This window comes from Castor canadensis, chromosome 15 (assembly GCF_047511655.1).
Source record: "Castor canadensis chromosome 15, mCasCan1.hap1v2, whole genome shotgun sequence".
In the NCBI taxonomy this organism is placed as follows: Eukaryota; Metazoa; Chordata; class Mammalia; order Rodentia; family Castoridae; genus Castor; species Castor canadensis.
In genome coordinates, this window is record NC_133400.1 from 61,545,687 (window position 1) to 61,572,520 (window position 26,834).

The 26,834-nt window shown below is 36.3% G+C and overlaps 1 protein-coding gene across 2 annotated transcripts in view; it reads right to left on the minus strand.

Annotated features, from left to right (window-relative positions):
• The window catches only part of Odad2 (outer dynein arm docking complex subunit 2), a 183,008-nt gene that overhangs the window by 143,563 nt on the left and 12,611 nt on the right, over window positions 1–26,834 (minus strand). For both annotated transcript variants that reach the window (XM_074056313.1, XM_074056312.1), the window contains exons 4-11: window positions 23,970–24,127; window positions 13,971–14,157; window positions 13,278–13,384; window positions 12,939–13,075; window positions 10,316–10,432; window positions 4,950–5,146; window positions 2,861–2,947; window positions 1,213–1,360 (exon numbers count right to left, since the gene is read on the minus strand). In XM_074056313.1, coding sequence (XP_073912414.1) covers window positions 1,213–1,360; window positions 2,861–2,947; window positions 4,950–5,146; window positions 10,316–10,432; window positions 12,939–13,075; window positions 13,278–13,384; window positions 13,971–14,157; window positions 23,970–24,127 — 1,138 coding nt within the window. The remainder of the gene's footprint in view (window positions 1–1,212; window positions 1,361–2,860; window positions 2,948–4,949; window positions 5,147–10,315; window positions 10,433–12,938; window positions 13,076–13,277; window positions 13,385–13,970; window positions 14,158–23,969; window positions 24,128–26,834) is intronic.

Sequence of the window (26,834 nt, forward strand, 5' to 3'; positions counted from 1 at the left end):
TCCTGCTCATGCCTTCCCTGGTGCTTGGAATCCCCACCTTCACCTTCAATTCTACCCTCAGCACTTACTGCTCCTAATTTCCACAATGTCAGTGGATTCCTTTGAACCAGTCATGTCCTTGTGATAATAACTAAACTTGAATGCTCAGGGGGAATTAGAATACTTTTCCCTATTTTCCCAATGTCTTTACTAATCTTTTTGGGGATTCAGAATTCAGGAAAAAAATTTCTGAGAAATGCTAGGAATTGTAATTGAAACCATGTCCATTAGAAGAAGGTAACACATTTTTCTTGCTGAAGAAGTTTTTTCAGCTCTCTTATGCATAAAAGACTGTGTCCATGCTGACGCCTTTGTCAAATTCAAGAAAATGTGCACAAAGGCTATTTTAATGCTACCTTAAGGTCACCTCAAACCATAGAGGTGACCTTTTGAGTCAATGAGTCATAAAAGTCTAAAAATACGCAAGCCTATTGGAAAATTCTATGGCTGATTTGACCAAAGGTAAGGAAAAAAAATGAGATAAGTCTAAATGTTTTCTTTTTTTCACAAGTACTTCTGGACTTCAGCTTTAGACAAGGCCTAGATATTATTGCTATCTGATATCTGATATCACCAATGAATAATAATCTGGGTTTTGAAAAGCCATTTTTTCCTTGCTGTACCCTCCATTCAAGTATGTAAGTACCTCATAGGAGCCAACTATCATGTAAAATGTCTTCATACATGTGTATCAGACACCATGCTACATATTTCAAGTGTGTTTTCTCAATCTTTAAAATAATTCTATACTACAGGTATCATTGATTTCATTCCATGGGTTGAGAAAATTAATACTCAAAACCAAAAGTTTACAACAACCACCAGCTAATAAGTAATATGAGTTAAAATTTAACCTAAATCCAGTTTCAAAAAATCCGTGCTCCATACTACAAATCATAAAATGGTGGCAAGTCACAATATCTGGTGTTTGCTATGCCCATCCCTATTCCCCATCTGGGAGAAAGAGCTGGGACCAAGCAACCTGGCTGCTCCATGAGGACTAATCTTGAAGCCTCAACATAAAAAGACATTTAAATAACATTAGGGGTGATTGCTACACTTTTTTGAAAGAGATATATGACATTGAAACAAATAACATAAAAATGTAGAAGCAGAATATATGTTTTTGGGAAAGGATTTAAAAAGAAACATAGCACAAAAAGTCTTTCTTACCTTTAAATATTTCACCAGCTTCTGAATTTGCCAGTATTCTGAGGGCAAATCTGCATTTGCTTCCTGACGATGATCAGGTGGTTCTTCATCTTCCTCACTCTCTGAGGAGCTTTCGCTAATAATTTCCTCAGTTTTATCAACACTCTTACTGAAAACAGTAACAACAACAACAATTCCACACGTACAATCTACAGCATAGACATGGTTATATGATATTTTAGTAACACTTCTGAGTTCTAGAACGGAGGCAAGGTTTCTACATCTCACTCAATTTGGTAAGTTCAACACTAGCAAGTAATCGTAAGTTATGTATGGATAACAATATTTAGAACAAATGCCAAAAAGAAGGTATACAAACATAGGCATCTAAAAATACAATAGAGAAATCAAAGTGGAATTCTAGAAAGTTTTCAAATAATCCACAGACAGGAAAAGGCAAAAAATAAAAAACAGGAGAAATCAACAGAAAACAATAAGTGAAATGACAGACTTAGGTCCTAAAATATCAATAATTATAATAAAGATAAATTATCTAAATATAATAATCAAAATATAGCTGACTTAATGAATTTCAAGAAGAGAAGGGAGACTAGTTAACTAAAAGTTGGAAAATAGCTTGGCATCCCTGCCTCCATTTTGCATGAGACCCTGAGTTTAAAACCCAAATCCTTCCAAAAATATATAAAATAAGAAGAAAGAGAGAGGGGCAACTCTATATATTTATATCCATACAAAAACCTACATATGATTTTTCACAGTAGCTTTAATTATACAAGACAAAAACTGGAAACAACTAAAATGTCCTTCCATAGGTGAATAATTAAGCAAACTATGGCTCATCCATTCCATGGAATGCTAGTCAGCATAAAAAGGAGCTAACTTTTCAGATATGCAACAACTTGTGTGGATCTCAAGAGTATTACAGTGATGAAAAAGGTCAACATCAAAAATTTGTGATTCTGCTTATATTCCATTCTCAAAATTATAAAATTATAGAAATGGAAAACAGATGAGTAGGTGCCAGGATTCAGGAATGGTGGGGTGAAAAGGTGTAGGTGTGACTACAAAGAGTAACATGAGGGAGTTCCATGTGGTGTTTATCACACAAATCTGTATGTTATAAAAGACATATGCACTGTACCAAGGTTAGTCTCCTGGATTTGCTATTGTGTTATAGTTATGCAGGATATAACCACGGGGGAGAAGCTAAGGTGCAGGTGAAATTGAGACCACACTGCACTATCTTTACAACTTACTATGAATCTACAATTCTTTCAAATAAAAAGTTTTAAAAATTACTAAACAAACTGAGTAAGTTATTGCAGTGAGCCATAAAGTAAAAATAGCATAAATGTAGTACAGTGTCTTAAAGTTTGTTTTCAGCAAACATACAAACTTTACAAGATGGGATCTCTGCCATTTATTTCCATTCCACTATGAAACTCTCTAGTAAAAATGACCAACCCTTCTCTTGTGGACCCATCACATGTTTTATTAAACTAACAGTCAGGTAAGATGTTTGCCAGTTGGTCTCATATTAATTGTTTTAGTTAGAAATAACATAGGTCACTTTAGAACTGGAGGAGCCATCAGTGATAGGCAAGGTGAGGGTGGCATTAAGGAACTGGTCCTGTCAATAGAAACATACCGGAGTAACTGTGTTTTTCCATGTGAAATGGATGACCTGGCCTTTCCATGTTTTTCCTCTTGACTGTCTTTTAAGGAGCCTCTATGCCTAAAAATATTAAAAGTAAAAGTAAAAATATATTTATATAGGTAAAGCTTATATATATATATATATATGCTTTGTTACTTTCTGCTGATGAATAAGAAATAAAATATGGAAAAAATACAAATGGCTCATCATTTTCATGCACCCAAATGATGGGTTTTCCTGACACAGAGAATGGTGAGTTCCAGCCTCATCTGACACATCTGAACAAGAGATGTCCCTCTTGTTCTCCAAACACAGCCATGCATATATATATATATATATATATATATATGAGGAAGCACTTTGTCTAGTACTTCCTTGTTGTACTGGGAACAGGTCTTCTCAGGCTGCCATTGTTGTATGAGTCCTTCTCCCTCTATCTTCTCCTCTGGGTGCTTATTGGTCCAATTATAGTTGCTTATGGTTTCTTAACTTCTCCCACCCAACACTGCAACAGAATCTACACCTAAATTTTTAGGTATTCCTAGGCTTAGCATAGCCCTTAGAACATACAATGTTCTCAATAAATACTCATTAAGAAAATTCATAATTGAAAGAACAAGCACATGGAGAAAGCAGTATGTTAAAATTCATTTCTCAGTTGACAGAATTACCTGTATGTTTTTCATGGTCAGACTCTTTCATACAGAGTCACAAAGATCAAACACAACAAAGTCAATGAGAATCAGAAAAACACAAGTGTCTTCTGTTTCCACAGTACTCCTTTCTGACAGCTCACTGGATTTATCTCCAAAACAGAATCAGCCTGTGATTCTTGGAATCCCTGCAGGTGAGGGTCTCTGTGTGACCAACCAGGAGCCAGTTCTTAATCCAATCATGTAACAATATCAAACATCAAATATAAACTAAAAATTGCAAACTACTGGCTAAAATTTAAAAAGGGCTTGCTACGGTTTGGATGTAAAGTGTGCCCCAAAGGCCCATGTGTTAAAGGTTTGAACTCAAAGGGGTCACTATAAGGAGGTTGTAGAATCTTTGAAAGGCAGAGCCTAATGGGAGGTCTTCAGGTCACTGTGCAATGCCCTCATAAGGAATTGCAGGAACCTGGCCATTTTCTCTTTCTTTCTTTTTCCTGGTGGCTAGGAGGTAAGCAGTTTTGTTCCTCCATTCACTCCCCACCATTGACATCTGACACCTTCACCAGAGGCCTAAAAGCAATGGGTTTACTAAACAATGTGGGCTAAAAATTATAAAACTGTGATACAAAATAAGCACTTTATACGTTAATTATCTCGAGCACTTTCTTATAGAGATAGAAAGCTGACTGACAGTTTCCTGACAGAAAGTGCTCTGGGCACTTCTAACTGCCTAAGCATTTAAATAGCACTGGCTCTTAATCTTTGCTCTGGCACCATTTATAGATGGAAATAGTTTTTTATATTTCATAATTCATCAACCCAGCATTACATGGGCCTATTAACATCGTTAAGACTCTAGCCTTGTTATATTTATGTTTATATTACTCAAAGTTCTTTTCATAGAGAAGACACCATCACTATGAAGGTTTTTTAAATTAACTCCATATAATTTTAATCACTCCAGATTCTCCCAGCATTTACATAATCAGATCCTTAAAACTACGTTTCAATGCTATTTTCCAATTTTTGGTGGTACTAGGGTTTGAACTCAGGGCTTTGCATTTGCTAGGCAGGTGCTCTACCTTTTGAGCCCTTGCGTGTTTTATCATTTTTTCATGTGTTATTTGTCCTGAGTCAGTGTTTTATCATTATTTTTTCATGTGTAATTTATCCTAACTCACCAATTACCTGAAAGTGAATTTTGTTCTTCCTTGTACAGACTCCAAACACAAATGCTGTTGCAGTTAAATCTTTCCACTTGGAATATATATGGGAGGGGAAAGAAAACTGACTTGTGCTATGGAGGGACATATAAATATCCATTCTGTATTTTTCTACTATGAAATAAAGTTCCAGGAAAAATTTGGCAAATATGTGGTGACCAAAGATGTATCAGAAAATCCACCATGCAAATGTTTACGTACTCTTTGAAGTCAACTTTAGCCCTCCAGTTCAAGCTTGGCTGCAACCTCTTGGTCATTTGATTCTTTTCAAAATTAATTTGGTTCTTCTCCACTTTAGTGTTATTTGACCCAGTTACAGCTTTAGTGGGGGCAGCTCCTTCCTTCTCAGGTGCACCATCAGTTTGATCTTTCTGTTGTTCTTTAATTAATCTACTTTCCTTTATAAGAAAAATTAAGAGTAATTTTTACAATGTTATCACTACCTAATTACCTAGTGCCATCTAAGGATTAACACTAGTGATCAATCCAGAAAAGAAAGCACTGATGTGTGCTAAGCAACACAACTTGAATAAGGGCAATTTCAAGACCAAGGCCTTTACAGGGCTTAGGAAGGCAGTAATGTGTTGCTCTAAATTCACTTCTCTACAGAAGCACATGCAAATACAATATCAGGATTGGACCTGCATACTTCTCACCACCTCTAGAAAAAAATTAAACTCAATCTCTATATTGCCTGGGATATATCATATGCAAATTACTGAAACCAAGGGTAATAAGAAGATTTTTAAGAAAGCCAGAAATAAAAGCCACATCTCATACAGAAGAAACAGAATCTTAAGAGACTTCTCATGAGAAATGTCATGAGCCCAAAGACTGTGACACCTTTAACAAACTGAAACAAAAACAGTAAAAACCTGACAACCCAAGTTCTGTACTGAAACAAAAGAAATCTTTGAAAAATGAAAACAAAGTAACGACTTTCACAGAAAACAAAACAGAGAATTCACTACCTGAACACATGTGCTAAGAGAAATGTTAAATGTTCTTCAGTCAGAAGGAGTATCATACTGGACAGAACCTCAGTATGAAATGAAAGGCTGCAGAAATGGTAAAAACATATATATAATGCCTTTTGCATCATTTTTAGTTATTCTAAAATGTAACTGACTCTTAAAAGCAAAAATAGTAATGATGTTTTGAAAGGTTTACAGTGTATAAAAATAAAAGGTACACTGGCACAAAGGCTGGCGAGAGGCATTCAAGGTACACTATTGTAGTTTTCTTAAACTATTTGTGAAATAATATAATACTACTTAAAAGCAGATGTGATATATATCAGAAAGATGTATTAAAAGTCCTAGGTAACAACAAAAACACTTTAAAAAGAAGTCTAACTGATAAATCGATAGCATAAATAAAATAGAACCATGTTTTAAAGCTCAATTAATTCAAAGGGGGCAGAAAAAAGAAGAGGAGCAAGCACAGATAGGACAAATAGAAAACAACTAGTAGAAAAGTAAGTTTAAATTCAATAATATCAGTAGTTATATGTAATGAAAATCTCAAAAAAGAAATTTACAACATAAAACTTTATAGAAGAAATAAAGGTCTCAAATCAGTGATTTAAACTTTCAACTTAAGAAATTAAGTAAGAGGAGCAAATGAACCCAAAGAAAGCCAAAACGGAAAAATTGTAAAGAGCCAAAATAAGTAAAATGGAACGCAGACAAATAATAAAATCAGGGAAACAAATATTTGATTTTTTGAAAGGATATACTTCTATCAAAACTGATGAAGAAAAAAAGAGAAAAGATAGAAATGAATAAGACTACGAATGAAAGAGGGGTCATCACAACAGATCCCACAGACATTAAAGGATGATAATAGAATATTGTACTTCATGCCAGTAAAGTAGATAAGTTAGATTAATGTACAAATTCACTGAAGGACATAAACTACCAAAGCTCAACAAGAGAAATACGAATAGTTCTATATCTATGGAAAAAAACTGAATCATCACTATGTAAATCTTCCAACCATTTCTGTCCTCCAGGTTCAAATGTTTTCACTAGTAAATTCTATCTGATATTTAAGGAAAAAAATCCATTCACAAAGAATACTAGAAAGAAGATTCAACTCATTTTTATTAGGCCACATTAACCAGATCCTCAAATCAGATGATGATATTAAAAGATAACTACTGACACCTATCCTTCATCAATATACACACAAAAATCTTTAGAAAAATGTTATAAAATTATATCTAGCAATATATACAGGGTAAGACACCATGACTACATGGGACATATCCTAGAATTCAACATTAGTTCATAAATCAACAGTGGCACAATAGCAACAGAGTGAAGATGAAAAAAATCATATAATCATTTCAAGGCATGCACTAAAATTACATCCTCCCATTATTAATGGGCTCACCTGCTTCAGTGTAAGTGGAAGCTCCATGGGAAGTACATAGCAAGGCACTACCAAACTCCCAGTCAGGATAGTATAGTAGATACCTGGTGGGCAGACTGAATTTCCACCCTGCTTAATGCTAACAAAGCTCCTATACCACCAGGGCTGTAAATGGACCCTAAGTGGAGAACCAGGACTTTTATCCCAACGCGCAATACTTCCAGAAAAAGTATGCTGAAACAAGAGATTTAAATAAAATTCTGAGTTTTACAACATAATACCCCAAATGCCTGAGCCAATAAAAAATCATTCATCATACCAAAAAAAAAAAAAAAACAGAACAGTCACAACTTGAATGAGAAAGGATAAAAAGATGCTTATCCCTAGATAAAACAGATGCTGGAATAATTCTAAGCAATAAACAGAAGACGCAAAGAAGAAAAAAATAGAAATTTAATTTCCAAATTAAAATAAAAACACATTGGATAGGCTTGACAGGTGGAGAAGGCAGAGAAGAAAACCCATGACTTTGAAGAGAGAATAGAAACTGCCCAATATAAACAACAGAAAGAAAACGCATTTTTTAAAAATGTGTAGGACAAGGGCTGGTTGGAGTGGCTTCAGTGGTAGAGTGCCTGCCTGGCAAGCAAGAGGCCCTGAGTTCAAACTCCAGTACTGCCAAAATAAATAAATAAAATTGACAGAACATCAATATCTAAGGGACCACCACAACAATAAAAATGCAACATTCATGTAATCAAAGTACCAGAAAGAGCCAGACTGAAAATGTATTTTAAGAATCTTTGACATTTCCACAAATTTAGGTTCCAGAAATTGAGAAAACACTAAGCAAAACAACCACAACAAATCCTTGTTGTGACACAACAGAATCTAGCCCCATGAAACTAAAGACAAAATTACTGGAAGCAGTGATGAAGGATACTTTACCTATAAGGAAAAAAAAAACAACTAAAGTAACAAGATTCCTCGTTAGACAACACAGAGGTCAGAAAGAATTGGAATATTTTTCCAGTTCTAGAAGCAAAGCACTGTCAACCCAGAATACTCTATCCAGTGGCAGCATTCTTCAGGTAAGAAAGGGAAATCAGGACATTCTCAGACAAAGAAAACCTAAAAGACTAACAGACCCACCCAAAAGGATGGCTAAAAGAAGTTTTTAAACTACAAGGAAACTTGCAAGATCAGAAAGGAAGAAAAGAACAAGAAAGTAAAATCATGGATAAATGCCAAAGATTTCCTGTTTCCTCTTGAGTTTTAACAATATTTGACGGTTCAGCAAAAAGTATAGTTTACAAAGCATGAAGAGAAATTAAAGGTAATTATAAATGAGAGGGTAAGACACGGTAAATAGTTTGTACTTGATTCAAACTAGTAAACATCAAACTAGTAGCTTATGTATCATGTAACACCTCTAACAACCACTGGAAAAGCTATACAGAGATACATTCACAAAATTAAGATTAATAAAAATGAAATTTTAGAAAATGTTTAAAATAATTGACAGAAAAACAAGAAAAAATTAGAAAGCAAGAAACACAAGGAACAGACCAAAAACTGAAACTGAACTAGCAGCTTTAAGCCCTAATATATTATTAATAAAAAGAAAATTATCTAAATACAACAACAGATACATCAATAACTTCACTGAGTGAACTTTTTAAATAGCCCAATTACATACTGTCTACAAGAAACTTAGTTCATATAAAATAATACAGGTAGAGATGCTTACATGTTAGCACCAAGAGATTAATGTATCCCTTATGTTTTCTTATCAAAAAGGCAAACAGCTTCTCTAAAGCTTAATGTATATTTAAGAGAATTATTTTGACTAATGTGACTAAATTTAGTGTGTGATCCCTTGTGTAATATGCTCCATGTAAAATATTAACAGATGAAATCATCAAAATTCCTTTAAATGTAAATATTAAGAGATTAAATATAAAGTTTATTTTAAACTAGAGAAATAAGAGGAAGTGAGTGAGATCTGGGGATGTAGCTCAGTGGCAAAGCACTTGCCTTAGCATGGATGAAGCTTTGGATTTGATCCATAACACCACAGAAAAATTAAATAAAAGAAAGAGAACATGAAACCACTCCAAAAAAGAATGTCAAAAGAAGTAGAAAAGAGAGAAACAATAGAGAAAACTCAAACTAGAAGCAAATTTATTGAGTGAATTTAGGAAATCTGTAGACCTCTAGCCAAACAGGTAAAAAAATTGACCAGTATTAGCAAACGAAGAGGAAGTAATGGCCACAGATTCTACAGATATTGAAAGGAGAATAAGAGGATTCTATGGACAAGTTTGTGCCAATAAATTTGAGTATCTAAATAAAATGAAAACTTTTAAGTCGCGTTATCTCAGGCATTTGTTACAGTAATGGAAAGCTAAGTAATGCAATCAGCTTTAACTAAAACCTTATTATATTGACTAATTTCTTTGTCCAGTGTGATTTCAAGAAACAGAGACACAAAAGAAGCACGTTCTTGTGCACATGCAGCTGACACGTGTTAAGACAATCTAACTAGGTAGCGTTCATGAGATGCCCAGAAAGGATAAAAATAATCAAAACATCTATGTCATCAACAGGGCTGAATTTTTGTTTTTTATTTTCGTTAATTCAAAAAGGAAAAGAGAGATGGGTACTGGTGGCTCATGCCTATAATCCTAGCTACTTGGGAGGCTGAGATCAGAAGGATCATGGTTTGAGGCCAACCTGGGCAAAAAAAGGTTGTGAGACCTATTTCAATTCTGGCCATGGTGGCACACACCTGTCATCTCAACTACAGCAGAAGCCATAGGAGGATCGAGGTCCAGGCCAGACTAGGAAAAAAGGGAAATCTTATCTCAAGAATAACCAGAGCAAAGAAGGGCTGAAGGTATGGCTCAAGTGGTACAGCTCTTGCTTAGCAAGTACAAAGCTCTGAATTCAAATCCCAATACCACCAAAAAAGAAAAGGGAAGGGGGAAGCAATTTGAAATATTACACTTACTATTGAAATAAATATTTTCAAAGTACTGCATTTATAATATCTCTTGTTTTCATTATAGTGAAAATATTCTAATGACTAAGAGCAATATACAAAAATAGGCAAAATTACTCTCAAAGTTTTAGAGTACAGAAAAATCAAGTAATCAAGTTATGAAAGTATAAAAGACTATAAAACTTACCTGTTTAGACATATTTTCTGAAAACACTGCTGATTTTTCTTTTAAAAATGTCACAAGGTCTTTATAAATCTCACCCTTTCTCTCATAATCAATTTCTCCCTCCTCCTCTGTTTTACCCTTTGGGAGAAAAAATTTGGTGGTAAAATTAAAATAATAGTAGTATAAGAGCCTGACCAATACATCACAACCTGAACACGCATACTAACTTTTTCTCTAAAGGATCCACATGGCAGTCTTTGTGCATGGGATGTATAAGCAAAACCCTTTCTCTTAAACTCAATACTACCCATTCATTCTTTCATTCATCTGACATCTGTGCATTCAGCACTTAACGAGTACCTCCTCTTGTAGAGCTCTGCCATCAAGAAGAGAAATGAGAGCTCTTTTCCTTCTGCAATCCCCTCTGTGAAAACACATTATGACATAAAGAACCTCAGCTGATGAAGTCATAAAAGCTCTCAAGATTAGAAAGTCATCACAGAAGAGCCTATGTTTCTGCTTATCACTCTCAGCTCTTGCTCTGTGTGTAGCATGGTTCATTGTGTGGGGTTGCCATCTTTATAGAACCATTTGTCCATCCACTTCTCTGCCTCTGTCCTTCCTGCCTCTATCTTTTGCTTATTTCCTTTTCTTTCATAACTTATTATTCTACCATATGTGATCACACACATAAATACACACACAGAAAACTGCAGTGTGTTTTTAATTTTTTTGCCATTACCAAATATTTTTAAGGTCCTTGTTTGTCATTTCTTTTAACTCTGAGAGACTGGCCTGTAATCTGATAGTGCCTCAGGCCTGTAATCCTACCTACTCAAGAGGTGGAGATTGGGAGAATCATGGTTGGAGGCCAGCCCAGGCAAATATTTAGGAGCTCTCATCACAACCAACAGCTGGTGGCTCACATCTGTCATCCCAGTAGTTCAGGGAAGGGAGGGTTTTGAGATTGGGAGGATCATAGCTCAAGGCCAGCCTGGGCAAAAAGTTCACAAGACACTATCTCAACAGAAAAGCTAGGCATGGTGGTGTGCATTCTAGCTAAGGCAGGAAGCATAAAAGAGCAGGATCATGATCCAGGCCAGCCTGGGCAAAAAGCAAGACCCTATTTCTAAAATAACCAGAGCAAAAAAGGCTGGAGATGTGGCTCAAGCAGTAGAGTGCCTGCCTCATGAAGCCCTGCGTTCTAACTCTGTACTGCTCTCCCCTCCCAAAAAAAGTCCTGAGAGGAATACTTAGCTGATTCCATATCAAGTAAAGTTGTATGCATGTAGGCTAATAGCCTTTGATAAAAAATAAAGACTCCTTAATCCCTTTCTAGAAGATCAAAGAAAAACATATTACTTTTCTAAAATATCAAAACAAACCAAAAAAGCAGAACCATAACCTGATTCCTCTATACATAAATAAGTGAAGTTAAATGCTAATAAAGGTATAGCCAAAGAGATTTCTGCAGCACCAGCATTTTATCCCAACTGAACCAAGGTGTAGCATCTCTCCAAACAGCTCCTGGGACACCTGGATTCTCAGTGAGGATTTGAGACCTACTGGCAGAGTTTTTCTTGAGCCCCAAATTCACACCAATCATAATAAGCACCATGTTACAGAGGAGACGACCAAGTGTCTCCAGCTAGCTCAGTAAATGAGAATGAGACCCAACTGCGAGTGTTCTGAATCTAAGAGACTTGGAGGCTGTGTGCTGCTAGTCTCTCAGCGCAGAGCTCACCCACTCTGCTTTGGAATCCTTGGGTAGGGAACCTGAAAGACCGAAATGACTAAGGCTGAAAGGAGGGACATGCGCCTTCCTGCCTGCCCATTCCTAGTTAGTAACCCCCAAAATAGCTTTTCACTCCCAGCAGTGCTTCCAATCACAACAACTGGTCCCAATTTCTGCATTTGTTTCTTTTTCCCCACAATCCCAGAACCAGGCGCATGTAACATACATAACATACATATGTGTAATATATAACAGAAATAACATCAGCAATTCACCAGTGCTCCATCTTCAAAAGTCTCGATTTCTGCTCTGCCAGCTCTACCATTATCCTCCTCTGACCTCCTGAGGAACCAGCACCAACTGTGCAGCATCCACTCCCTAGAGGCCCAGATCCCAGCTTTTTAGAGACCATGTGAGCTCCTGGGGAACCAGCACAGCCTGGAAGTGGTTCACCTACAGGTCTGGGTCCTTTCCTGCAGCACATCCTCCAAGCTTCTGCACTGGATAACCTCCCTGATTCCTTTCACTCTCAGATTGGAAGCTGCTGTCATTACTTTTGTGTTGCCTCCATGTTCCTTTTTTCCCTTTCCTTTCCTATAACACCTATGTAACTAATCCATAAACCAATTACATGACAATTATTTTGTAAAGTGGAGCAGATCACTTTCAAAGCCCATTTCTTAGAAGACTGGCTTAATGACCTGCAAGGTGGGACAACAAAGTTGATTCTGAGACCATTTTGGGTTTGCCCAGAAAAGGCACAGCCAAAGAAACAGCTTCCATCCCACAGAGCAGTATTCCATTCTCTGTGGTCATCAGGACACAGCTTATAAGTCAAGACAGCATTTACAGAGACCTAGCAAAGAGCCCAAGTCTTTGCTTTAGTTATTTATTTAAAAAATTACTTACACCATTTAAAAATACTCCTTCTGTGCTGCAAGTGATGCACAAAGTTTCAACGTCATGTGGCTTCACGAATACATAACACATCTCTCCTCGAATTTGTCTCCAAGGTGGGGCTCGACATCCATTTGAAAACTCATAATCTGTAACCAGTCATCAAGCCTTGAATAAAAGCTCAACTTAAGAGTTTTGATAAATGTGTTAGTTTCAACAAAATTAATGCTTTTAGAAATTTTACGTTTTTATCTTCTTAAATACTCAATTCTGATGTAACCATGGGAAGCATTTTGGAAATAGAATTCTAAAAGTGTAAATAACAGGAAATGAACACAAGAAGATGCAAACCTGATGTATATTCTATAGACTCCAGTACTGTTTGTTCTCCTTTTCCTGAGAACCGTTTGAGCAGCTCTACATCTTTCTTGATAGTTCCTGGATTTAAACATATTTCTCTGAAATAGATGTTTAAAAATTAGTGTAAGTGCCTTCAAACAAATCTATAAGAACAGATGAACGGATTTCACTATGTCAGGGCAATCTTTTTTTTGTAATTAAAATTGTAGCTAATTTTATAATCTCATGTAACATTACTTGTCAAAATGTCAAAAATTCATATTGAATGCAATATTAGATATCATTAGTTATCAGTAATGATAATTTAAGAAAGGACATGCCATAACACTAGAAAATATACAAGAAAAATGAACACATTCTGGACTACACAAACTCTTACATGACACTTGCACTGTAATTTACTAATTTATGTCATTACCTTAAAAGGGTTTGAAAAAAGCCAAACTGTTTAATGTCTTCAAAATTAGATGAATCCCACTAGACTGTTCCAGCAATATTGGCTGCAAATTTTAGGTTTAGAACTAGAACAACTAAATCCTATAGAATTAAATTCTTGTTCCAGTAAAATGTAATGTTAACTCAACAGCAATAATTCTATACTTTCTTTTTCTTGTGTCTTTTTCTAAAACACTGAAAGCCATTTTTGTAACTAAGTTTGAGGGGTTTCTTTTATAAAAGACTCACAGTGAAATCTGTTTTAGGGAATGATTGAGTAGGTGCAGATCTAACTGTTTGAGCAGTATGGCGACTTTCATTTTAATGCCACATTCACTATCATCAGCAATTTTACCAAGAACATTTAAGGATGTGGAGTTGTCGTTCACTGCATCATAATCCGAGCCCAGGATTTGTACCACAGGGTCTCTGTTAGCTGGCAAAGAAATAAAGAATACAAATTATCTTCTTGTCTTTTTTTTTTCCCCCTTTTTATTTTTTTTTTTCATTTTTCTTTTATTATTCATATGTGTATACAAGGCTTGGTTCATTTCTCCCCTCTGCCCCCACCCCCTCCCTTACCACCCACTCTGCCCCCTCCCTCTCCCTCCCCCAATACCCAGCAGAAACTATTTTGCCCTTATTTCTAATTTTGTTGTAGAGAGAGTATAAGCAATAATAGGAAGGAACAAGGGTTTTTGCTGGTTGAGATAAGGATAGCTATACAGGGCATTGACTCACATTGATTTCCTGTGCGTGGGTGTTACCTTCTAGGTTAATTCTTTTTGATCTAACCTTTTCTCTAGTACCTGTTCCCCTTTTCCTATTGACCTCAGTTGCTTTAAGGTATCTGCTTTAGTTTCTCTGCGTTAAGGGCAACAAATGCTAGCTAGTTTTTTAGGTGTCTTACCTATCCTCACCCCTCCCTTGTGTGCTCTCGCTTTTATCATGTGCTCAAAGTCCAATCCCCTTGTTGTGTTTGCCCTTGATCTAATGTCCACATATGAGGGAGAACATACGATTTTTGGTGTTTTGAGCCAGGCTAACCTCACTCAGAATGATGTTCTCCAATTCCATCCATTTACCAGCGAATGATAACATTTCGTTCTTCTTCATGGCTGCATAAAATTCCATTGTGTATAGATACCACATTTTCTTAATCCATTCGTCAGTGCTGGGGCATCTTGGCTGTTTCCATAACTTGGCTATTGTGAATAGTGCCGCAATAAACATGGATGTGCAGGTGCCTCTGGAGTAACAGTCTTTTGGGTATATCCCCAAGAGTGGTATTGCTGGATCAAATGGTAGATCGATGTCCAGCTTTTTAAGTAGCCTCCAAATTGTTTTCCAGAGTGGTTGTACTAGTCTACATTCCCACCAACAGTGTAAGAGGACTCCTTTTTCCCCCGCATCCTCGCCAACACCTGTTGTTGGTGGTGTTGCTGATGATGGCTATTCTAACAGGGGTGAGGTGGAATCTTAGCGTGGTTTTAATTTGCATTTCCTTTATTGCTAGAGATGGTGAGCACTTTTTCATGTGTTTTCTGGCCATTTGAATTTCTTCTTTTGAGAAAGTTCTGTTTAGTTCACATGCCCATTTCTTTATTGGTTCATTAGTTTTGGGAGAATTTAGTTTTTTAAGTTCCCTGTATATTCTGGTTATCAGTCCTTTGTCTGATGTATAGTTGGCAAATATTTTCTCCCTCTCTGTGGGTGTTCTCTTCAGTTTAGAGACCATTTCTTTTGATGAACAGAAGCTTTTTAGTCTTATGAGGTCCCATTTATCTATGCTATCTCTTAGTTGCTGTGCTGCTGGGGTTTCATTGAGAAAGTTCTTACCTATACCTACTAACTCCAGAGTATTTCCTACTCTTTCTTGTATCAACTTAAGAGTTTGGGGTCTGATATTAAGATCCTTGATCCATTTTGAGTTAATCTTGGTATAGGGTGATATACATAGATCTAGTTTCAGTTTTTTGCAGACTGCTAACCAGTTTTCCCAGCAGTTTTTGTTGAAGAGGCTGCTATTTCTCCATCGTATATTTTTAGCTCCTTTGTCAAAGATAAGTTGCTTATAGTTGTGTGGCTTCATATCTGGATCCTCTATTCTGTTCCACTGGTCTTCATGTCTGTTTTTGTGCCAGTACCATGCTGTTTTTATTGTTATTGCTTTGTAATATAGTTTGAAGTCAGGTATTGTGATACCTCCTGCATTGTTCTTTTGACTGAGTATTGCCTTGGCTATTCATGGCCTCTTGTGTTTCCATATAAATTTAACAGTAGATTTTTCAATCTCTTTAATGAATGTCATTGGAATTTTGATGGGAATTGCATTAAACATGTAGATTACTTTGGGGAATATCGACATTTTTACTATGTTGATTCTACCAATCCATGAGCATGGGAGATCTCTCCACTTTCTATAGTCTTTGAGAACCTATATTCAAATAAATTTGAAAATCTAAAAGAAATGGACAGATTTCTAGGTACATATGATCATCCAAAACTGAACCAAGAGGAAATTAATCACCTGAATAGACCTATAACACAAAATGAAATTGAAGCAGCAATCAAGAGTCTTCCCAAAAAGAAAAGTCCAGGACCTGATGGATTCTCTGCTGAATTCTATCAGACCTTTAAAGAAGAACTGATACCAACCCTCCTTAAACTGTTCCACAAAATAGAAAGGGAAGGAAAACTGCCAAACACATTTTATGAAGCCAGTATTACACTTATCCCAAAACCAGGCAAAGACACCTCCAAAAAGGAGAACTATAGGCCAATCTCCTTAATGAACATTGATGCAAAAATCCTCAACAAAATAATGGCAAACCGAATTCAGCAACACATCAAAAAGATTATTCACCACGACCAAGTAGGCTGCATCCCAGGGATGCAGGGGTGGTTCAACATACGAAAATCAATAAACGTAATAAACCACATTTACAGAAGCAAAGACAAAAACCACTTGATCATCTCAATAGATGCAGAAAAAGCCTTTGATAAGATCCAACATCATTTCATGATAAAAGCTCTAAGAAAACTAGGAATAGAAGGAAAGTTCCTCAACATTATAAAAGCTATATATGACAAACCTACAGCCAGCATTATACTTAATGGAGAAAAATTAAAACCATTCCCTCTAAAATCAGGAACCAGACAAGGATGCCCACTATCTCCACTCCTATTCAACATAGTACTGGAATTCCTCTTGTCTTTTGACGTGACAAATACTAAGGAGTCCATCAAAGTCCCCTTAAATGTTTTTACTTCATTAAGCTTTTACTGTCTGATGCAGTTAAAATTCATCTCTACTTCTACAATTCTATTGTACTTTCTTAAACCTCTTGCTGCACTCTACCTTGTATTATATCATCTGTATGTATCATCTCCTGCATAGGACAAAGCCCAAGACCTATATTCCTTCGTTCCTTTCTTCTTCCCTCCCTCCATCTGTCCCTCCCTCTAGCCATCCCTCCACTTTCTGTTTCATTTATTGACTATGAGATATTATTCAGAGTAGACATTTAATTAATATATTCAGAATTGATTTGAAGATAAGGAAATACTTATTTCCTTAGAAGAATTATCACTGGAATGACCTGTGTTTGTGTGTACCAGTGTTCCATGTTCACAGATGCTTTCTTTCCTAAGCAGTATGCTTCCTTCAGGCTACACATCTACTATCTTTTCCACCTGTTCAAACTGCTTATATTCTCAGTGCCTCTTGATGTTAGAGTTGTTTTCAGAAACATGAACTAAAATTATAGTGAAGAGCTGAAATGCTAACTCATCATCAAGGCTGACTTAGATATGATATTTGAACTTAGAGACATTGAAAATGGAATCTAATAATTATAAAAAAAATATATGATTACAAAGGTGGGAAGAAGCTTTTTTGGAATGGAGCAATTCAAGAAAGATGGAAATACATATTCATTGAGACCGGGAGGAGAAATGCCTATGGAATTAATTTAGAAAGCATGACTTGATTGAAATGGCATTAATTCTCCAACAAAAAGTGGGCTATGCCACCATAAAAACCTTAAGTCTGAGGAAAGGACTGCAAGGGGCAGGAAAGTTGGAAAGAAAAAGGAGACCAAGGAATCAGCCATTTCTCCAGCAGCTCAAGTCTCAACCTTATGGCTCTCATCTCATCAAGACTTATGAGAAACTAGGTATCTCATACTAAATGAATGCCAGAGAAAGACACAAACAAGATTACCAAATTACCATGAGACTAAGGGTTGTACCTAAACTCTTAAAGGAGCACCAAAATGTAGTAAAAGATAAATACTTGGCCAAGCTAGATGTATAGCAGTCTGTGTATTTTGTCTCATCTATTAACTACTGTCTTAAATTCAGCTTTATCTTCACAATATCATTCCTCCTTAGGGGACTAGCTTTTAAATACAGATAGTCAAATAATTAGTCAGACATGGTGTGGGCACCTCTAATACCAGTAGGAGGATTCTAGGTCAACCCAGGCTGCATAGTGAGACCCTGTCTTAAAAAAGGGGAAAAAAAAAAAGACTAGGAATGAGACAAAAAGAGGCTGCTGTTCTGAGACTAATATCTTTAAAAAAATTTTTCTTAGCATACATTATTAGTACAAGGGGGTTTCAATGTGATAATTCCATAGATGTATATAGTGTTCTGTGAACAAGTTCATGTCCTCTATTATATTCCCTTAACCCCCATTCCCAACTCCCCTTATTTTTCAGTTTTTGGTAGGTTGCATTATGCCATCTTCATATGTGTGTGTGTCTGTTTATAACATACTTCAATCCTCATCACCCCCAAGAGCACCATCTCCTTTCCTCTTTCCCTATTTTCTCTCCCAGACAGTCCCCATTTTAGACTCACATCTTATTACTATCATTTTAGGCTTAAACTCTGTATCTGAATGAAAATTGCAATATGTGGTTTTTGAGCTCAGCTTATCATGCAAATATGACATAATTTCATTCTTCTTAATGACTGAATACTATTCCATTGTGTATATATACCACATTCTTTATCCATTCATCCAGTTGATGGACACCCAGACTGATTCCACAGCTTGGCTATTGTGAATAGGGCTGTTATAAACATGGGTATGCAGGTATCTCTCTGGCATGCCGATTTATACTCCTTCAGATACATGCCTGAGAACGGTATAGTGGAGTCATAAGTAGGTCTATGTTTTAGCTTTTGATGAATTTACTGATTTCCATAGTGGTTGCACTAGTATACATTCCCACCAACAGTGTATGAAGGTTCCTTTATCCCCACATCCTTGCCAGCATTTGTTATTGTTTTGGTTTGTTTGTTTTTCGGTACTGGGGCTTGAACTCAGGGCATACACCTTGAGCCACTCCAATCAAGGTGTGATTGGAGTGAGGTTTTTTTTTTTTGTGAAGGGTTTTTTCAAGATAGGGTCTAACGAATTATTTGCCTGGGCTGGCTTCGAACCATGATCCTCCTGATCTCTGCCTCCTGAATAGCTAGGATTACAGGTGCCCAGCTTTGTTTGTTTTCGTGAAGACAGCCATTTTTTCTGGGGTTGAGATGGAATCTCAGTGTAGTTTTGATTTGCATTTCCTTTATGGCTAAGGATGCTGAACAATGCTTCAGGTATTTATTAGTCATTTGTACTTCTTTTGAGAACTACCTGTTCAACTCATTTCCCTATTTATTGATTGGATTGCATGTTGTTTCAGTGTTTAATTTTTTGAGCTCTTTTATATTCTGGATAGTAATCCTTTATCCATTGGATAGTTGGCAAAAGATTTCTCCCACTCTGTAGATGTCTCTTGATTCTGGCAATTGTTTCCTTTGATGTGCAGAAGCTTTTTAAATTGATGCAATTCCATTTATCAATTCTTGCTCTTATTTCCTATGTAATTGGAGTTCTATTCAGAAAATAATTGACTATGCCTATATCTTCCAGTGTTTTCCTTATGTTTTTCTGTAGTAGTTTCAAAGTTTTAGGTTTTACATTAAGGTCTGTGATCCATTTTTAATTGATTTTTGTACAGGGTGAAAATGGTCTAGTTTCAGTCTTTTACATGAGGAAGATGAACAGTTTTCCTAGCACCATATGTTGAAAGACTATCTTTTCTTCCATACATGGTTTTGGCACTTTTGTCAAGAATCACATCACTGTAACTGTGTGGGTTTATTTCTGGATCTTCTGTACTGTTTCACTGGTCTTCCTGTCCATTTTTGTGCCAGTAATATGCTGTTTTTGTTACTATGGTTCCATAGTATAATTTCATTAAGGTATTTGCTCAGGATTACATTTGCAATTTGGGCTATTTTATGTTTCCATATGAATTTTAGGACTATTTCTATTTCTATTGAAGAATGATAGTAGGATTTTGACAGGAATTACATTGAATCTGTAGACTGCTGTCGGTATTATAGCCATTTTCACAGTATTAATTCTGCCAATCCATGGACATGGGAAGTCTTTCTATCTTCTGGTGTCTTTTTCAGTGTCTTTCTTCAATGCTTTATAGTTTTCATTGTACAGGTTTTTAAAGTTTATTCCTAGATATTTTTGAGACTACTGCGAATGCAATTGTTTTCATGATTTCTGTCTTTTCATTGGTGGTATAGAAAACTACTGAATTTTGTATATTAATTCAATTTCCTGTTACACTGCCAAAAGTATTTACCAGGTATAGTATTTTTTGGTGGAATCTTTAGGATCTTTTAAGTTTAGGATCATATCATACAAATAAGGATAATTTGACTTCTTCTTTCCTTCCCTGTTTGAATTCCTTTTATTTCCTTCTCTTGCCTTCTTATTCTGGCCATGAATTCCATTATTAGACTGAATAAAAGTGGGGAGAGGGGACACACTTGCCTCATTCCTGACTTTAGAGGAAATGATTTCAGTTCTTCCCCATTTAGTATGATGTTGGTTATAGGTTCGTCATATATAGCCTTTATTGTGTTGAGGTATGTTCCTTCTATTCCTGTTTCTTCAGAGTTTTTATCATGAAAGGATGTTGAATTTTGTCAAGGGCATTTTTCTGCATTTATTGAGATGATCTTGCAAGTCTTATCCTTAGTTCTGTTTATGTGCTGTATTATATTTATTGATTGTGTATGTTGAACCATCTTTGCATCCCTGGAATGAAACCAACTCAATTATGGTGTATGATCTTTTTACTGTGTTGTTGAGTTAGGTTTGCAAATATTTTGTTGCAAGTTTTACATGTATGTTCATCAAGGAAATTGTTCTATACTTTTCTTTTTTGTTCTTATCAGGCTTTGGTATCAGGGTAACACTGGTTTCATAGAATGAGTTTAGTAGCATTCCTTCACTTTCTATTTTATGGACTAGTTTGAGAGGCACTGATGTTAGTTCTTCTTTCAAGGCCAAAAAGAATTAGGCAGTGAATCCATCTGGTCCTGGGCTCTTCTTTGCTGGGGTATTTTTATTAAGGGTTAAATTTCATTGTTTGTTATAGATCTGGCTTGTATCCTCTTGGTTCAATTTTGGTAAGTCAAATGCTTCTTGAAATTTATTCACTTCTCTAGACCTTCCAGTTTACTAGAATGTAAATTTTCCAAGTATTCCCTAACGATACTCTGGATTTCTTTGGTATTTGTTGTGAAATCCCCTTTTTCATCTCTAATTTTCTTTAATTTCTTTTTCGGTTTTTTGGGAGTACTAGGGTTTAACTCAGGGCCTCACACTTGCTAGACAGGCACTCTACCACTTGAGCCACTCCACCAACCCTCTACTTTTTTTTTTTCCAGACCAAATGGCTTTAATGTTGAATTTTTCTAAATTTTTTTAACCTGGGTCTTTTACTTCTTTCTTTTGGCTATTTTGGCTAAGAGTTTATAAATCTTATTTATCTTTTCAAAGACCTGAATTTGTTAAATTGATTCTTCATATTGTTTTTAAGTCTCCATTTCATTAATTTCTGTCTTAATCTTTATTACTTGTTTCTGCCTATTAATTTGGGGTTTGACTTGTTCTTATTTTTTTCTAAGAGGCTGAGGTGCATCATTATTTTATTCATTTTAATGTAGGCACTCATAGCTATAAACCTTCCTCTTAGCAATGCATTTGCTGTGTCCCATTGATTCTGGTAAGGCATGTTTTCATTTCATTAGACGGTAGGAACTTTTTGATTCCCTCTCCCTTATGTCTTTGATGATCCACTGATCATTCAATAATGTACTGTTCAGTCTCCATGTGTTTTTTTTTCTTTATTCATTTATCCATGTGTTTGAATATTTTCTGTGGTTTCTTTTGCTGTTGATTTCTAGTTTTATTACACTGCAATCTGAGAGAATACAGGGGTTATTTCAATTTTCCATATTCATTAAGACTTTCTTTATGTCCATGGGCTGTTGAGAAGAATGTGTACTGGGTAGTTGCTGGGTAGAATATTGTGTAGATGTCTGTTATGCACACTTGGTCTATTGTGTCAATTAATTATGGAGTTTGTTTCTTGATTTTTTGTCTGAATGACCTATCTGTTGATGAGAGTGAGGTCTTGAAGTCTCTCACTACTACTGTGTTGGAACTTATCTGTGCTTCTAAGTTCAGTAGTGTTTGTTTAATAAAATTGGGTGTGCCACTATTTGATGAGTATATGTTAACACTTGTTATCACCTCTTGATGGATTTTTACCTTTATTAATATGAAATAACCTTCTTTATCTATTCTGACTAATTTTGGTTTGAAGTCTGTTATATCAGATATTAGTATAGCTAGACATGCCTGCCTTTACAGTTAGTTTGCTTGCAAAATCTTTTTCTAAGTCAATGTTTGTTAGTGAGATTTATTTCTTTTAGGCATCAAGTGGATGAGTCTTGATTTTTTAATCTTTTGATTGGAGAATTGAGACCATTAGCATTTGCTGTTAGTAGTCAAAGTTATGTAGAATTTCCTGTCATTTTGTGGGGTTTTTTTTTAATGTTTGCTTTTTTCCTGTTCTTCATTGATAATCTACTTGTCTAGTAAGATTTATCTTTTCATGTATTTTCCTGGCTGTGTTTATCTTCCTCTTTTGGGTATAGGAATCTTTTAAATATCTTCTGGAGTGCTTGTTTAGTGGTCATGAATTCTCTGTTTTTGTTTACTGTGGAAGGATTTTATTTCTCCTTAAATGATGAAGGATAACTTTCCTGGATACCTTAATATAGGTTGACAGTTACTTTCTTTCAGGGCTTGAAGTACACCATTCCATGCATCCTTGCTTTTAGAGTTTCTTTTTAAAAATATGCTCTTATTTTGATGGGTTTGCCTTTCTATGTGACTTGTCACTTCTCTCTTGCAGCTCTCAAAATATCCTTTCATTGTTCTATATACTTAGTGTTTCAACTATAATGTGTCTAGGGCTGTTTCTTTTCTGATCTTGCCTGTTTGGAGTCAGACACACTACCATTGTGACACAAGGTCACTGATCTTGCTTGTCTGATGTTCTGAAAGCTTCCTGTACCTGAATGACCTTTGTTTCTCAAGCAGTCCTATGCTATTATTTTATTAACTATATTATCTATACCTTGGCAGGTACCTTATGTGGGGTATCCACTGGTCATGTAATTCCAAACATGTAAAATACATATATCACTGCCTATGATTAAGTATCTTTACTGATATAAATATTTATAACCCAACTGCAACAGGCAACTGATCCCATTCTTTTTTCATGTCAGATGATTAGATGATAATGAGCTCATATCATTAATGAAGAGGAAAAATGTTCCCCACAAAATTGAAGGACTATAATTACACAGAAGGCATCAAGTACATAGTAAAACTGGCTGAGAATCATAGGAAGAAAACTTCTTAAAGGCTATCTCTGCTAAAAAAAAAAAAAAAAAGAGCCCACATTCAGTCTATAGGAAACAATTAGTCTCTACCATGGTAGCACATCAGGGAGAAAGGAGACTAAGATGCTGGTCCTGGTAACCTGTCTTCCACCTCCACATGGCCTTAGAGGCTTACAGACCACTGGGCTTCCCTGAAGTTGAGAGGTTCTCTTTAAAACACATACTAAAATTAGAAACTTTGAAGTCTACTAATGGTAAAGAAAGGATCAGTCTTACATATTCTAACAAATTTGATATGACTAAGAGATTAGCCAAGAAAAACAAATAACATTTCTTGAAGTAGTACATATGACATTTTACCTTTTAGATTGCTGATTTTTTTCAAGAGATGGCAATAAATGATTCCCCCACTAAGATTATATTTCTAAAAGTTCAAATTCCAAACTAGAGTGTAAACATCACCTTCAATACATGCTCGTGCTTCCATTAGCTTTGACTCTTTGGCAATAAATAATAAGTGTGACAGTTGCCCAAAGCTCCTAACTTTAATTTGTCGTACAGAGAGAAATAGTAAAGGCTGTCCATTTTTATCAACTTCTTCTGACTTGACTGTTGTTTCACTAAAAAATGGAGGGAAATGAAAGCTTAATGTTACCTGGATGTTAGTGCAGGTTAAATAAGACATTTAAACAGATTTTTCCTATGTCTTACTATAAACATTATAAATACCTCTGATTAGAAGCTCATTGTTTCCCACTTACACTCTCACATAGATACTTAAAGCCTCAAGTTTACCAGCAATCATACTGAGCAGTAGGCTATATCCAGGAAGAAAATTCAAATCAAATTTTAGAATTCACCACTGAACTCAACTCATCACAATGTTCATTTTTATTTCTCTACCAATGGGTTGGGTTTCTCAGTAGCTCACATCTGTAGTCCTAGCTACTCAAGAGACAAAGATCAGGAGGATCATAGTTCAAAGCCCACCCATGCAAATAGCTTGTGAGACTCTATCTTGAAAAAGGCCAACACAAAACAGGGCTGGCAGAGTGGCTTATATGGTAGAGCCCCTCTAACAAGCTTGAGGCCCTGAGTTCAAACCCCAGTTCTGCCAGAAAAAAAAAAAATCACTCGGTCTACAGAACAATTCATTCTTTGAGGATTTCTAATGTTATTGTATTTGTAAAATTTTTACACCACAGTAGTTAACAGTTAGGAATTTTCTTAGCTAGACTATATTTATGAACAAAAACACTATGAAAAAAAGGCAAACTAGATCTTCTCTGTGGATAACTTTCCCCACTCTAAACTCCCTAATTTGGCTTTCCTTGAATAATAAGCAGTCTTTCTAAATGGACTTTTTCTGATCAGAAACTATTGGGTCTAGTCAATTTGTGTTTCTGTTCATTTTAATGATTTTAGGTTGGCATTTAAGATACATTAATACATTTTATGGGAGTGATATTTGTGCAGGTTTCAACCACTTACAACATAAATTCAATTGCCTAGATTTTTATTACATGCTGATAACCATGATAAACTTGCCCTATCTTAAGACCAAATCTACAAGATAAGCATGCAAAATGTTAGCAGGTCATCAGAAAAAGCAAATATGACAGAGACAGCTGGGCATAAAGCAAAAGTCTATCTCAAAAGTAATAATACAGAAAGGCAAGATGGCGGCTAGAGGGACGAAGCAGAAAGCGAGCCTCCTATAGTGAAATCTTGGAGAGACGCTGGAGACACACTTTGCAGGCATAATTGCTGAGAAGAGGCATAACTTTGACCCCTCCACACCTCCAGCCGGCGCAGAGAATCTCCACTTCACATTAAACGGAGAAACAAGGAGGCCCCCAGGCCACCAGTCGCTGGCGCCCAGACGGCTTGGGAAGACGGGACCAGGTGAGCTTTGCGGTACCACAGTACTCCCACAGACAAGCCTGGGCCAGGGCAGCATAGCCCCCTGGACAGACTGACCTCCACCCGGGGAAAAAAGAGAAACTGAGTAATAAGCAAAAAGAGCAATAAAGACACACTGGAAAGAGGGTGGGGCACCCTGAGCGCCAAAGATTGGGGGAAGGGAACCCTTCCCGGGACTAAATAAACAAGCTGGGTGCGCAGGAGAGGCGGGAGCAGGGGCAGGGCGCACACCCAGCAACCAGGAGCGGGAAAGCTGGTGAGAGTGGCAGTGGGAGTAAAACTTCACAGGAGAGGGGGGAAGACCCACCTCCCACATGAACTGTAAATAAACATGCAGGCCTGAGAATGCGGGTGCAGTGTCACCTTTCCCAGTGCTTGGAAAGGGGAAAGCCTGTAGCAGAGGCTCCTGCACAGGAGAACTCTGAACAAACAAAGCCTGTGGGGCCAGGTGAGTGTTAAGCTCACCCCAGAGATCTGCATAAACAATGCCTCCAGCAACAGCAGCGGGCAGGCAAGCCACAGCTGCAGATACCATTCTCAGAACTGAACTGTCTCCAGACTCTTTTTTTTCTTTTTCTCCCTACCCTTGATGAGAGAACAACCAAATTACACCTGCAAGCGGAAAACCTTACTGAAACTATATTGCATTTGAACTTGGGACACTTGGTGGTTTGTGCGTGTGTGTGTGTGTGTGTGTGTAGTTTTGTTCTACTTTATGCATCCCCTTTGATGAGACAACTACAGAACAACATCTGAGGCACCATCTCCAGGATTGGAGACTGAGACGGACACCCAAATTATTAAGACTGAAATTTCATTGCATTTGAACTTGGAGGTTTTTTGGTTTTTGGGGTTTTTTTGTTTTTTTTTTTAATTTTGTTTTCCATTTTATTTTAATTCATTTTTATATACAGATATTTCTTTCATTTACTTATTTTTATTTTCATTCTTATCTTTTTTTTAATTTTTGATTTTCAATCCTCTCTCTGTCTCTCTAATGTCTGTTCAGCTTACTGTCAATTAGTACACTAATTGACACTCCCTGTTTATACCTTTGAAACTTTCTTGTCTGAAACCTTGTTCTGCTTTCTCCCTCTTGTCTGTGTATTTGTTTTCCCCTTTTCTTTAACTTCTTGCTTTCCATCTCAGCTCACCCTTCCATTCTAAATATTACCATTGTTATTACTACAAGCTAGAAAATACTTAATTGCACACAGTACAGGGACAGTAACAACACCAAAGGCAATGACTGGAAGACAGAAAAAACAGGGAAACCAGTTTCCCCACAGCAAAAAATTAGTACAGGAACCAGAGGGGAATGAAGAAAATAGAAACTCAGATCCAGACTCCAACAAAATGAAGATAAACTATGCCAAAGGACCCAATGAAGCCCACAAGAATAAT